General features: G+C 41.8%; 1 protein-coding gene across 1 annotated transcript; it reads left to right on the top strand.

The window, feature by feature from the left end:
• The first annotated feature begins 9202 nt into the window (after nt 1–9202).
• Nucleotides 9203–10616, top strand: LOC113073310 (G-protein coupled receptor 183-like). The gene is made up of 2 exons (XM_026246211.1): nt 9203–9209; nt 9404–10616. Exon 2 carries the CDS (start codon nt 9414–9416, stop codon nt 10437–10439), a length of 1026 nt encoding a protein of 341 aa, XP_026101996.1. The 5' UTR covers nt 9203–9209; nt 9404–9413; the 3' UTR covers nt 10440–10616.
• The last annotated feature ends 3278 nt before the right edge of the window (nt 10617–13894 follow it).

The following is a 13894-nucleotide window of genomic DNA, read 5'->3' as shown; positions in this document are numbered from 1 at the left end:
CTGTGTCTGTTTTCACAACGCAGAGAAAAGTGATTTTAAAACTGGTGTCGTGAGCCACCGGTTACACATATAAAACAAACTTCTAGCGAAATACTAATAGCATCTTACTTACCAATCCAAAAGAAATGTTGCAAGTTCGGAGTCGAACCTCATTTCTTTCAAATCCATCAGTTGTCTCCAGTTGGCTTCTTTTTTTATCGGATTTGATTTGTGATTCCGAGCGCGGTTGTTTTCCTGTAGTGGGTGGTGGTGGTGGTAAGGGGTCTCTTGCCAAGGGCTTCAGCCATTCTTCCGCTCTCTTCCCTGAACTGAAATGAAGTAGTGGGCTGTACTTTCCACACGATTGACATCAGGTTCAAGTACGCCCACAAGAGTTATTCGTGTATTGCAGGTTGGCTGGTGGTTATGTTGCCCGCATACCGCCTCCCATGGCCGAAACTGGTATTACGACACCTGTCGGGCCGTGGCTAGTAATGCTAAAGCTAATTAAGGTTGATATCTCTGCAGCACTATAACTTGACATTTTTTTAATGACATCATCGCCCTTATTTCTTCTCATTCTTTTGATGCGTGTAGGTAATTTTTTGGATATTTTTACCTAAATTTTTACACATGGCACCTTTAATATAATATGGCCTCTCAACTAAGCCCAAGCAATAAAATTAGCTCAACTTAAATATTTTTGTCCTTCCAACATTTTGTTAATTGGATTTTTTTACAGTGTATACATTTTCATTGTTTCAGTGCTTTCTACAGTCTCAGCTAAATATGCAGAGAACTAGTTGTCTCTGCATATCAAAGCCATTTGTAGGCAGATTTTCCCCGAAAAGTGTGAACACTGTGGTTTTGTGGCACATTGTTTGTGTCGGTGGCCTGACATGTCTTTTGCTGAACTAATGTCATGAATTTTGACTGAGACTACCTTTTTATTAGAACAATTAGAAAAGTGTTCTTGGAAACACATATGGAAACAATCATTATTTTTGTAAAACTGCCTCAAAGGCCACAGAAATAATATACCAATCTGAATACCCGCTCTAACATGCTTATCTAATCTTATCTAAAAACTAGATTTAACAAACTGAACCCTGTAGTAAAGTATTCAACAACTACAATCTTATGAATATCTATAATGACTAATGCAAATGTGTTTATATAATCTGTAGCAAATTGCACAGCAGTTGTCGTTATGTTAAAAAAGAAAATATGTAAAAGCGCATACAGTGCCAGGCTCTGTGCAAGATAAAGACAACAGGAATATCTTTAAGCGACCATTAAAATAATATCAAAATATTCCTGCCTATTGTTGATAGATACCAGTAGTGACACTGGAAATGTCTACACTGGTTAAAAATTTATTAATCAGTTGTCCCAATGTTTATTATGCAATGGTCTCTTTAGTAGTGAATGGACTCGTGTGCACGATCTACCTAGGGAACTGACTGAGATGAAGTCTGCTTTGATTAGAGCCTTTTGAAAGGATTTAGTTGTTTAATCTCATTCGGAACGACAAAATCCTCTCCGAAATGCCTTCACGAGAACAGAAACGCAATGTAATGCAGCCCATTTGAAAAGAGTAGTGATGGGAAGCTCGGATTATTTTACAGACTCAGACCTTTGAGTCTCGTTCAGCAAAATGAACAAATCTTTTTTGAGTAATTTTGTTACTTTTTATCAAAATATAATTAAAATGTTACGTGTTCACTAACATGTCTACTAGTACATATGCAAACGTTGATCACACTACAAATAATATAAAACTATAATGCTATAAGAAACAGAAAATATTAATTTATTGTTTACCTGGGTCTTCTGTCTGTGATTAGCTCACCTCGCCTCTTATCTGACAAGTCTTTGGGTTTGAGTCGTTCTTTCATCAGTGACAGACCCATAAGCTTTAAGCTATGGAGTCTGAGTCGGCAAGAGAATTGATTCGTTCATCTATCGAGTCATCGGTTTGAGTCGTTCCTTCATCATGTGACAGACCCATAAGCTTTGACCATAGACTGCATAAAAGGAGTTCCTCTTCAGGAACTCGAGCTGCGTCGAGAACGTTTGGGGAATGCGTCCAGTGTGACATCTCTGAATAACATGTATAATCAGTCCAAAGGAAGGGCGAGACGTCATAGGCGGGTGACGTCAGAGACCAGGAAGCATAAAAGCTTGATTGGCAAAGCCGGTAATCAGCCTTGTGTCTTCAGCAAGCACTCTGTGTGTGTGTCAGTCGCTATCTGTTTGTGAGTCTTATTTAGTGTCGTTTGTCCACTGATAAACTCCATTGTCAGAGCTTCAATCAAGAGAAGTTTTGGGCGAGAGCAGGCAGCGTTCAGGCTGTGTGTTTTCCCTGCCAAAAAAAAAAAAAAAAAAGGGTAGGGACACACGCAGCTCGTGTGTTGTCTGCTTGAGAGTGAAGCACGCAGTGTCAGCTCTCGAGGGAGTTGACGACTGCGATGCAAGCCTTTGCTTCACTCTCAGAAGGCTCTCTTTGAGGAGAGAGCTTTCACTGGTGTTTCTCGCGGTGCCAGCCGCGCTTTCGCCAAGGCAAAGCAGTGCTTGTGCTCGCGGGATTCGCTTTCGGATCTGCTGGGAGGAATGTAAGACAGGCAAGTCCCTATCTTCTTTCTTAGCCACCAGATCCGGCGCCCGCTCTCGGGGGTCGGAAGCCCGCGTTTGCGGTACTTTCTCTCCGATGAGAGGGCGCGACGCACTGCCTGTCTTTCTCTGAGGAGATTGGTGTGGAAAGGCGTCGATGAGCTCACCAGTTACACAAGCATATTATGACCCGAGGACTGGTGTGTCACGATCTATCAAAAGATGCACTTATCTCCATTCTTCTTCATCGGAAGTTCCTGAGGTTTGCTTTTGGGGCCAAAAGCCTACCAATACGGATCTTCCACTGGCCTTGCACTCTCACCCCACACTTTCACGACTCAACCACATTGACAATTGGTTTATATCAGCTCAATCTGAGCAGAAGACAGTTGGGCACAGAGGTGTCATTCTCGCTCACATGAAAGAGCTGGGGTTAAGACTTAACACCAAGGAAAGTGTGCTTTCTCCAGTTCAGAGAACCACTTATCTGGGCATGGTGTGGGATTCGACCATGATGCAGGCACGTATGTCACCTGCTCGGATCGAGTCGATCCTCACTGCAGTCGCGATAGTGAGAGAAGGCCGGTCACTCACTGTCAAGCAGTCACAGAGATTGCTGGGTCTGATGGCAGCTGCGTCCAATGTGAATACTATTGGCCTGCTGTACATTAGACCCCTACAGTGGTGGCTCAAGACCAAGGCATTCTCCCTGAGGGGAAACCCACTTCGCATGCTAAAGGTCACGCGGCGCTGCCTACGTGCCTTGGATATGTGGAGGAAGCCTTGGTTCTTGTCTCAGGGCCGGTGCTGGGAGGTCCTTGTCGCCGCGGGATGCTAGCGACGGACGCGTCCCTCACCGGCTGGGGTGCGGTCATGAGTGGCCACCCTGCTCGCGGTCTGTGGAGTGGTCGCCATCTGACATGGCACATCAACTGCATGGAGATGCTGGCCGTGCTTCGTGCACTTCGTTATTTTCTCCTAGACCTAAGAGGTCACTGCACCGACAACACAGCGATGGTCTCTTACATCAACCACCAAGGAGGTCTGCACTCACGCAGTTTATACAACTAGCGTACCAGATCCTTTCTGGGGCCCAGGACGAATTCCTCTCGCTCTGAGCAGTTCACATTCCTGGGCATCTTAATATTGGAGCAGACATCCTGTTGAGGCAGGGGCCGAGGCCCGGGTAATGGCGGCTTCACACCAAGGTGATGAAGCAGAGTTGGAGAGGTTGGACAGACTCGGGTGGATCTGTTTCGACTCCAGAGACATCGCACTGTCCCCTCTGGCTTCCTCTGACTCATCCAGCTCCACTGGGGCTGGACGTCATGGTACAGACGTGGCCAAGGCTTCATCTGTACATTTTCCCCCCGATTGCTCTGCTCTCGGGAGTTCTGGAGAGAGTCCGGCTGCTGTTAGTAGCCCCGTTCTGGCCGGGCCGGGAATGGTACCTGGGCCTGATTTCTCTTTTTGACGGCACTCCATGGGAGGTTCCTGTCAGGAGAGATCTCCTCTCGCAGGCGGAAGGTGCACCCCCGCATGGAGCTTAGAGTCTGTTGGTGTGGTCTCTGAGGAGGCACAACTCTTAGCTTCCCATCTCTCAACCAAGGGTGTAAGACCATTCTCCAATCCAGAGCTCCCTCAATGAGGAAACTTTATGCCTTGAAGTGGAAACTTTTCACTTCTTGGTGCGGAGACCGCCAGCTCGACCCAGTTAACTGCTCGGATGGTACAGTGCTGGAGTTCCTGCAGGCTCTTCGCAGGGTTGACCCACTCCACCCGAAGGTCTACGTGGCGGCCATGGTGGCCTACCGCGCCCCTCTTGGTGGCCAGTCAGTGAGCAGAAACCCTCTGGTTACATGTTTCCACCATGGTGCGCTGAGGCTAGGCCTCCAGTCAGAAGAAGCTTATGCTAAGCGGTGATCAGGATGCTATCCTAAGCCTCGAGTCCTCTGATCTCCCCTTTCCTGGGGGTCAAGACTCACTCCTTCTGAAGTTTGGCCATTGGACGGGTTGTCCCCGATTTCTGTCAGGCTCCTTCTCCTTCTCTTGCTTTAGCTGTGCTCTTCCACACTAGGCAGAGATTTGAAATTCTGGCGGCATGGGCATTCTCGTTCCCCAAACGTTCTCTACGCAGCTCGAGTTCCTGAAGAGGAACGTCTAAGGTTACGTATGTAACCCTGGTTCCTCAAAGGAACGAGACGCTGCGTCGCAGTGCCACACTTCCGGCATCTCTGGCTGGCGCTTGCTTCATCCCTTGAGGCTGATTACCGTCTTCGCCGCTCAAGCTTTTATGCTTCCTGGTCTCTGACATCACCCGCCTATGACGTCTCGCCCTTCCTTTGGACTGATTATACATGTTATTCAGAGACGTCATGCTGGACGCGTTCAAACGTTCTCGACGCAGCGTCTCGTTCCTTCGAGGAACCAGGGTTACATACGTAACCTTAGTCGTTACCCTGGCAACACATTTTTTTTCTCTTTATGATTTTAAGTGTACTGCATGTTTTAATGTTTGAATTGTTTAATAATACTAAAAAAAGACTGTATAAAAGGCTTTAACCTATCGTTCGTTCTTTTGTCACGTGATGTGACCGCATTGGATTGAGAAATTAATTTACAAGATTCCTTACAAACGGGTGCATAGTCATTATTATCATCATCATCATTATCATTATTATAATTATTATTTACTCTTAAAGTTCTGTACAGTACAGTTTCTGGCCTCAAATTGTAACTTTTTACTTCTTGCAGTTTATAAATGTGTGAATTTCTGTCATGATGGTTATTTTTCCATACACTGAATGTTGTAACAAAGATAATAAAAAGGTTGGTCATTATTATTATTAAGTCTCTTTCCGGCTTAGACTGCATAGATTAAAGCTTATGGGTCTGTCACGTGATGAACGAACGACTCGCAAAACCTGAAGACTCATGAGATGATCTAATCTGTTCTCTTTCCGGCTTAAGACCGCATTGGTTACACTTATAGGTCTGTCACGTGATGAACAAATGACTTGAAAAACCTGAAGACTCATGAGATGAACTAATAAATTCTCTTTCCAGCTCAGACTGCATTGACTGAAACAGCTGAACTATTAGACTAATTCCAGTACAGAACCTATAGAATTTTGCGAACACGTGACTGAATGAATCACTCCCAGAGATGACTTAATCTTCCCGAGTTACATTAAAGATTCGTTGAAAATGAACGAATCGTTAAAAAAAAACGACCCATTACTAGAAAAGAGCCTAGCATTGGCTTATAAAAGATAGAGACTGCGCGATTTCTTCATATTTGTTATCATCACGGAAACACAAAAATATCATAAAACAGGCCAAAATTAAATAAAAATTAATTATAGTAACACAGCTTTTAACATTAAGGGTAAGTTCACCCAAGAATGAAAATTTGTCCATCTTCTACTCACCCTTGAATCATCCTAGGTGTATGTGACTTTCTTCTTTCAGAATAATCGAATCCAAGTTCTATTAAATATTGTCCTTGCTCTTCCAAGCCTTTCAACGGGGGTAAGTGGGTGTTTGTTGTCAAAATTCAGAAAATGTGAAATAAAGTGTGCACATTTGTAATAAAACGTCCCTCACACTCCGGGGAATGAATAAAGGCCCACTGTAGCGAATCCATGCATTTTTGTAAGTTAAATATCCAGATTTCAAACCTAATAACACTTTTTTTCACACTTCTGCTGACTGTTGCGAATCGGAAGACGTGCAAGCGGATGTTGTAGTTAGTCAGCGCTGCATGGTTAGTAAAAGCGGGGAGAAAAAAAAACATAATGCTGGGTACAATTTAGAAGCACAAAACAAGGATTTCCAAAGAAAACATTTTGGGGATTTCAAAATAAGCCAAGAGGAGACTGATTCCCTTATCGAGGTGGTAACTCAACATTACCTCAGCTATTGACGTATATGCCAGATTTGTGCAGGTCCCATTGACCCGCCCGACCTTCACCAGTTCTGTGTCACCTGCCTGGGCCTCGCCCATGGCGAGCCGGCACTCACGGATAACACGTGCACCCACTGCACCGAGCTGCCAGTGTGCGCACTCAGGGCCAGGAGAGAAGTTGCTCGGGCAACAGCGAGCATGAGTTAATCGCTGTCGACTTCACGGATGATAGCTTCTCCGCTCTCTGCGTCGGAAAATGATTGGGCGTCTCAGCCGAACCGCCCTGACCAAGAGGGCCCTGCAGACCTCCTTGAGGAGCTTGTCAGGGTCCTCAGTCGGGTCGCCGCCAGGTCGCATCGAGGAGAAGAACCCCATTCTTCCCAGATGTGCACGAGCACGTGGTGAAATCGTGGGCTGCACCTCAATCGGCGAGCACTCACTCTGCCACGCAGGCCTTGTTCGCGCACGTGGATGAGGCAGAGGCCCACAGGTATGTGCGCATGACCCCCATTGAGGAGACTGTTGCCACGCACCTGTGCCCGACAGTTTCACATGTGCCAGGCAGTTTCTGCTCTTCACCCCATGGCTATACTCCAGGTATTCCAGGCGAAACTGCTTCAATCCCTCGTCAGCGGTGCAGTCGATGCTGGCGTCATCAGGGATCTTCGCGCAGCAATTGATTTTGCACTGATGGCTACTAAGCGCTCTGCTCAAGCCATCGGCCATTCCATGGGGTTCATGGTCATCCTTAACATGCACCTGTGGCTTTCCCTAGCTGATCTGAAGGACGCCGGTCACGGATCATTTCTCTGAGATGCAGAAGCGTGCCAAGGCGATGAGCCATGTGATACCCTGTCACTCACTTCAGTCATTGTCTGTGAGGTCCCACTCTTCTTGTGCACATCGACAGGATCAGGGACCGGCTAGACAGCCCACCGTGACGCCCTGCCCCAAACCGGACGCTCGTTTCGGCCGAAACAAGCAGTGGTCAGGGCCTGGAAAGGAAACGTCACAGTCAGAGGAGGAGCTCGCACCGCGAGATTTGAAAATAACCATTCACTCAATTTTTTTCAAATATATTTGTGTAAACTTAAGATAATATGTCCTCTCAACTAAGCCTAAGCAATAAAATTAGCTCAATTTAAATAATTTTGTCCTTCCAACATTTTGTTAATTGGATTTTTTACAGTGTATACATTTTCAGTGTTTCAGTGCTTTCTACAGTCTCAGCCAAATATGCAGAGAACTAGTTGTCTCTCTAGTTTGTCCCGAAAAGTGTGAACACTGTGGTTTTGTGGCACATTGTTTGTGTCGGTGGCCTGACATGTCTTTTGCTGAACTAATGTCATTGATTTTGACTGAGACTAGCTTTTTATAAGAACAATTAGAAAAGTGTTCTTGGAAACACATATGGAAACAATCATTACTTTTTGTAATACTGCCTCAGAGGCCACAGAAATAATATACCAATCTTTATACCCACTCTAACATGCTTATCTAATCATTAAACAAGATTAAAAAATTATTGGTAATTTTTTAGTTTATGATACCATGCATTCATGGATTAGTACTTTTAACAAACTGACCACTGTTGTAAAGTATTCAACAACTACAGTCTTATGAATATCTATAATGACTAATGCAAATGTGTTGATATAATCTGTAGCAAGTTGCACAGCAGTTGCTGTTATGTTAAAAAGAAAATATGTAAAAGCGCATATAGTGCCAGGCTCTGTGCAAGATAAAGACCACAGGGATATCTTTAAGTGAACGTCTCTTGCACATTCCTTCACGTTTGTCATTATTGTGAAATGAATGGCAGTGCTTTTTGTTCTTTTTTTTTTTTTTTACTACTTTCATCAACAGAAAACCAAGTGATTGGGAAACTGCTGCCATGTATCGAACATGAGGATGAGGCACAGTGCGGTCATAAGCCACAGATGTTATCGGCAGCCTGACTTGCTCGCTGGGTACTGCAGACTACCTGTGTTTTCATACTAAATCAAAGTTGCACAACCACGCATAATTTGTTTTCAGTTAAACTTGATGCTTAAAGTGACTTCTGTTGTTCTGTCTAAAAGCAATCTCCAATATGTGTGCTTCCCGTGCCTGGGGTGTGTTACATTTATCCTGATGATGGTTTTGAAAAAGGATGTTGTTAAGCCCTGCAAAAGTACCTCAACATATTTGTTGCCATGTTAACTGGGTCAGTGCTGCAAAAATAAGAGCTTGTGGTGTATGTGAGCTGTTATAACCAGAAAAAGAGGTATGTTTTATCACAGGCATCGGAGCATGTTTTTCTGACTGTTTGTAATGAAAAATGATTGAATACATTGAGACTTTTAAGACTACAGTTAACATGACCACTGGAACATTTAGTATATTTTAGCTGGAATTTCTTGGAATGTGTTGATGGCAAACAGTGTTTGTATAATATAGGTTTAATAAAAATATATAAACGACAGTTATTAAAACTGGAGAGAACAAATAAAAAACAAGATGTTAAATGGGCATAGCAAAATATATATATATTTTTTCATGCCTATTTCACCCTAACAGAGACATACAGGATACATTATCTAACCCCAGTTGATCTTAACCAATCAGGTTTAAGGGGGTGGGTTTCTTTCGAAGTAATTGAGCAAAACGCTTACTAACTCAGTCACATTACCATCAGGTTGAAAGAGAGAGAGAGACAATCAAACCTGCTGTGAGTATCAGACAATTATTGTGATTTACTGATGTGAAATCTTTTGGATAACAAATGATTTTCTATAAAAAAATTACAGTATTATAAATTATATATATATTTTTGTAATACTATGATTTTTTGTTTTTATTAAACTTTTTGTGGTATTTATTTCCTCCTAAACAGGTTTTTTTAACAGTCTTGTATTTCCCCAGTCTCAGAAACATGACAGATCAAACTCCACAACAGACAATGCCAATGAATGACAGCTCCAAAAACCAGACTTGTGATGTATTCATCTACAAGGAGTCTGCGCGGATCATCTTTCCCACTTTCTATTGCCTGGTTTTTATCATCAGCGTGGCAGGTAACAGCCTGGTCCTCTGCATCACCTGTCAGAAAAAGCAGAAGATGAACTCCACCACCATGTATATCATCAACCTGGCCATCTCCGACACCCTCTTCACCTTGGCTCTTCCCGGCAGGATCATCTACTACATCCAAGGCTTCGACTGGCCTTTTGGAGATTTCTTGTGCCGGCTGACTGCCATGATCTTCTACAGCAATACCTATGCTAGCATCGCCTTCATGACCTGCATCAGTGTAGATCGCTACTTGGCCATGCTGCACCGTCAGAGATGTCAAAGACTAAGGAAAAACAAAGTTGTGCGAGGTATCTGCATTCTGGTATGGGTGGTGGTGCTTCTTGAGACGTCTCCTCTGCTCATGAAGAACACCATGGAATACAGGTCCAGTCATCGAACGTGCATGGAGTTCTCTAATTTTGATAGCCCCGGGATGGCATACGTTCTCCTGTTTGCTTGCATAATTGGGTTTTGCATTCCATTGGGACTCATCCTGTGTTGCTACAGTCAGGTCAGCTACAAGCTCTCCAAGACGGCCAAGGAAAACCCGGTGACCAGCAGGTCTGGCAGCAACAGCAGGGCCAAAAATATGATCCTGCTCATTCTGCTGAGCTTTGGCGTGTGTTTCAGTCCCTACCACATCAACATCATTCAGTATGCAGTTAGAAGGCTGTACAATGAGCCCACTTGTGAGGACTTAAAGACTTTGAAAATGTCCCTGCAGGTAACCGTTTCCATGATGAACTTTAACAGCTGCCTTGACCCTATTATTTACTTTTTTGCCATCAAAACGTACAAGCAGAGAGTCATGAGTCTTTTTAAGAGCTACCTTTCCGTTTCAGCATCCTCAAGGAGCATGCAGGAAAACAGCAGCAGTAACACATGAGGGCCAATATTATGTGAAGAAAAATATGATGGTGCAAACTGCAGAGGAAATGTCTGCACACGTGTGAAAATTTGGTTAGATAGCTGTAGAGTGCAGAGTTTCATACTTTTTATTTCTGAGCATATGGAATACAATTTCTTATCATTGATGGTGTATCTGTTATTTTGTCTTGGGATTTTTGACCACATTTTCTGTGAATTTAAGATATCTGACTTAAGATCACTGATATAATGTTGCTTTTTGGTGGTCATTAGGAATTTTAATATGAAACTAACATGCATTTGTCACTCATATGCATTTATAACTGAGGCTCATTTTTTTTTGTAATATATTTCAAAATTGAGAGATTGAGATTAATATGCTATTGGATTTGAATATTTTTACTTGGTCTTGTAGGCCTGCCTTTGACGTCAAATGAAATTGAAAGGCTTAAAGCGAAAATGGGAAATTCTATTATCATGTACTAATCCTCATGTTGTTCCAAATCCATTAGGACTGCCAATGCATAGGGCCCGGGATCTTGTGCAGCGCCCCTGAGGGCGAGTAAATAATGACAGAACTTATCTATTATCATTTTAGAGTGAACTAAGCCTTTAAGAAAATTAATTAATTGGAAAAGTCCCACATAAAGGTCAAGGAGGCTAAAAGACCATTTTGAGTAAGAATGAGTTATTATGTAGGTGTATGTTAATACCTATTGACATTTCCATAAGCTGCTGTGTAAATACTGTGTTTTGCTTAAAAAATGCTCACAGTGTGTGTTACATTTCGAGAAACCCCTATAACGGCATTTTCCATTTGGGAATTTGAAACCCATGTAGCTGTCAATTGTGCTAAACAACTTTCTCTGAATATCAATTAAAGAGTTCATTTCCGAGCTGTTACGTTTTATTTCAGTTATCATCTCCAGCTGCCTACGCAACACTAAAAAAAGTGCGAAAAATGTTTTTGATGATCTTATTTGCCATTTAGTTATCAACCCTTGGGAATGCACAACTGGGTGCCACAACAAGAAGTCATTTATCTATAATCAGAAATCACATCTCAGTGTTTCTCAGAATGGCATGCCACTTGATTCACTCTTTGTAGCTCTGACATATGAGACGTATCAACTGAAACAGTGTAACTACGAAATGGCGATGACTTCACCGTCACACTCTTCTGTGTGGGCAGCAGGGACCAAAAAGCGCATGGCAGCACATGTTTGATGGGAGCATGTGGGTGTTAAACACACACATGGCAGTAGTGTTCTTTTTCCTGCTTTAATTTCACCTGAGCTTCAGAACAGGATATCATCAACGTAACCACAAGCACATAAAGTGTCTTTTTAGCCGCTACAGGTGGTTTGCTAGACTTTGTTGTGTATACCATGAAGTTACGTGTCTATAAAAAAATGCGGAGAATGTGGCAAGCATACAGCAGCCTGCAATATACATAAGGATGTAGGTGGCAGATAATGTGGGTGGTAAAATTGTCTTTGTAGAGAATATATGTTCAAAGAATATAATTTGAATTTAACAACGATTAGAAATGCACAGTATCTAGCAAAAACATTGAATGACATTTTCTCAACCTCACCACATACCAACATCCTCTATTTTCCTTAAATATGTGGTACAAAACATTCACAGTGAAATGAATACAATTTTTTGTACCTCGTTAAGTTAACCAGATCTATGTAAAACTTCTTATTTACAATATGATAAAAATTACATTTAAATGGATCATTTATAATTGTTTATTTATTGCACCAATAAAGTCACACGAATATTTTCCACCCTAATTCTTCTCTGACCCCTAACTCAACCCAATGTTGGTGGGTGGTATTTCTTTTTTGTCTACGTAAACATTCGTCTTCATTTTCGTCAGTGAATAATGCTGATTTCACACGTCCACCAAAATACTTTAATCCTCAGTCAGAGCAAAATATAAAAATGGTCTTTTTTATATATATATATATATGTCAGTCTTCCATTAACGTATGTTTCAGATAAACTCACACCAAGTGGTATACAAACACACACACACACACACACACACACACACACACACACAAATAACAACTTTGGTTGGGTTGCTACAGTTTACATCACTCATTTCCTGTCCTAGTTTCTGAGTTGATGTTTATTTTGGATTTTACACACATAGGCATATTAGTTCACCGTAGTGCAAACAGAAATACAGATATTTCTACTGTGGAAGAATTTTTGGGGAGGTAACCCCAAAAATTTACTTTTAAAAAAAAGTTTTTTTTTTTTTTAACCAAAATTAGCTTAGCAAATTAGTCATAGGCATTTTAGTCAGTTCCAAACTTAAAGAATTAGTTTGTCAAACAATTACTGTCTTTAATTACTCACCCTCATCTCGTTTCAAACCCATAAGACCGTTGTTTGTCTTTGGGAACACAAATTAAGATATTTTTGATTAAATCTGAGAGCTTTCTGACCCTCCATAGACAGCAATGCAACTGAATGTTCCCAGAAAGGTAGTACGGACATTGGTAAAATATGTGAAATGTGTCATCAGTGGTTCAACTGTAGTTTTATGAAGCTAGGAGAATATTTTTGTGCACACAGAAAACAAAAATTCTTTATTCAACAATTCTTCTTCCCCAAGTTAATGTCTTCTGGCATTAATGAGAGCACCACGATGCATGTGTGTGCATACAATAACTATTTGACCTATAAAGTCCTTATTATGTTTCTGGATCAAGGAACATTTCAGTTACATTGCTGCCTGTGGAGGGTCAGAAAGCTCTCAAATGTCATCAAAAATATTTTAATTTGTGTTCCAAATAAGAATGAAGGGTTTGGAACAATATGAGTAATGGCAAGAACTACCTCTTTAATGTTTGACAGGAAAGAATACAAGGCTGTAAAGAATACAAGTTACATGTGTTGAATAGATTGTACAGTGGTTAACCTTACAGTTGTTCAGCTAACATAATGTATTTCCAATAAAACCCTTTGCAGAAGACACAAACTCAAAAATGTTTTGAAAAGTATGAGATTCAGGACTCCTTTTTTATCCTTGTAATATTCAATATAGTGTCTGTCCTGACTAAAGTTTATGGCCTCTCAATGATTTCATGCAGCCTAACCACCATTAAATTCTTCTAATAAATCTCCACCTTGATATTGGTGCTGGTAAAAACTATTTTGTATTTTTGTGTGTGCTGTGGGCATTTATGAAGAAGTTCGCAACTTTTGTCTCATGTGAACGCTATCCTTTCTTAAGGATTTTGAGGAAGCTGGGGTAGCTTGGTTTAAACTTTTCACTCTGAACACACATACAATTTCTGTATCAAAAGTTATATATATATAACACATATATTATGAACATGCAAAATGCAGCAGTGAAGAAGTTCAAGAAAAGATGCTCTTGGACATTTTAACAATGCATTTATAATTCATGCTCGGAGATAAGAAAAGCAACATCCTTTAATCAAATTAATC

Source organism: Carassius auratus, unplaced genomic scaffold (assembly GCF_003368295.1).
Source record: "Carassius auratus strain Wakin unplaced genomic scaffold, ASM336829v1 scaf_tig00011901, whole genome shotgun sequence".
NCBI classification, from domain to species: Eukaryota; Metazoa; Chordata; class Actinopteri; order Cypriniformes; family Cyprinidae; genus Carassius; species Carassius auratus.
This window is presented reverse-complemented; position numbering and strand designations above follow the sequence as displayed.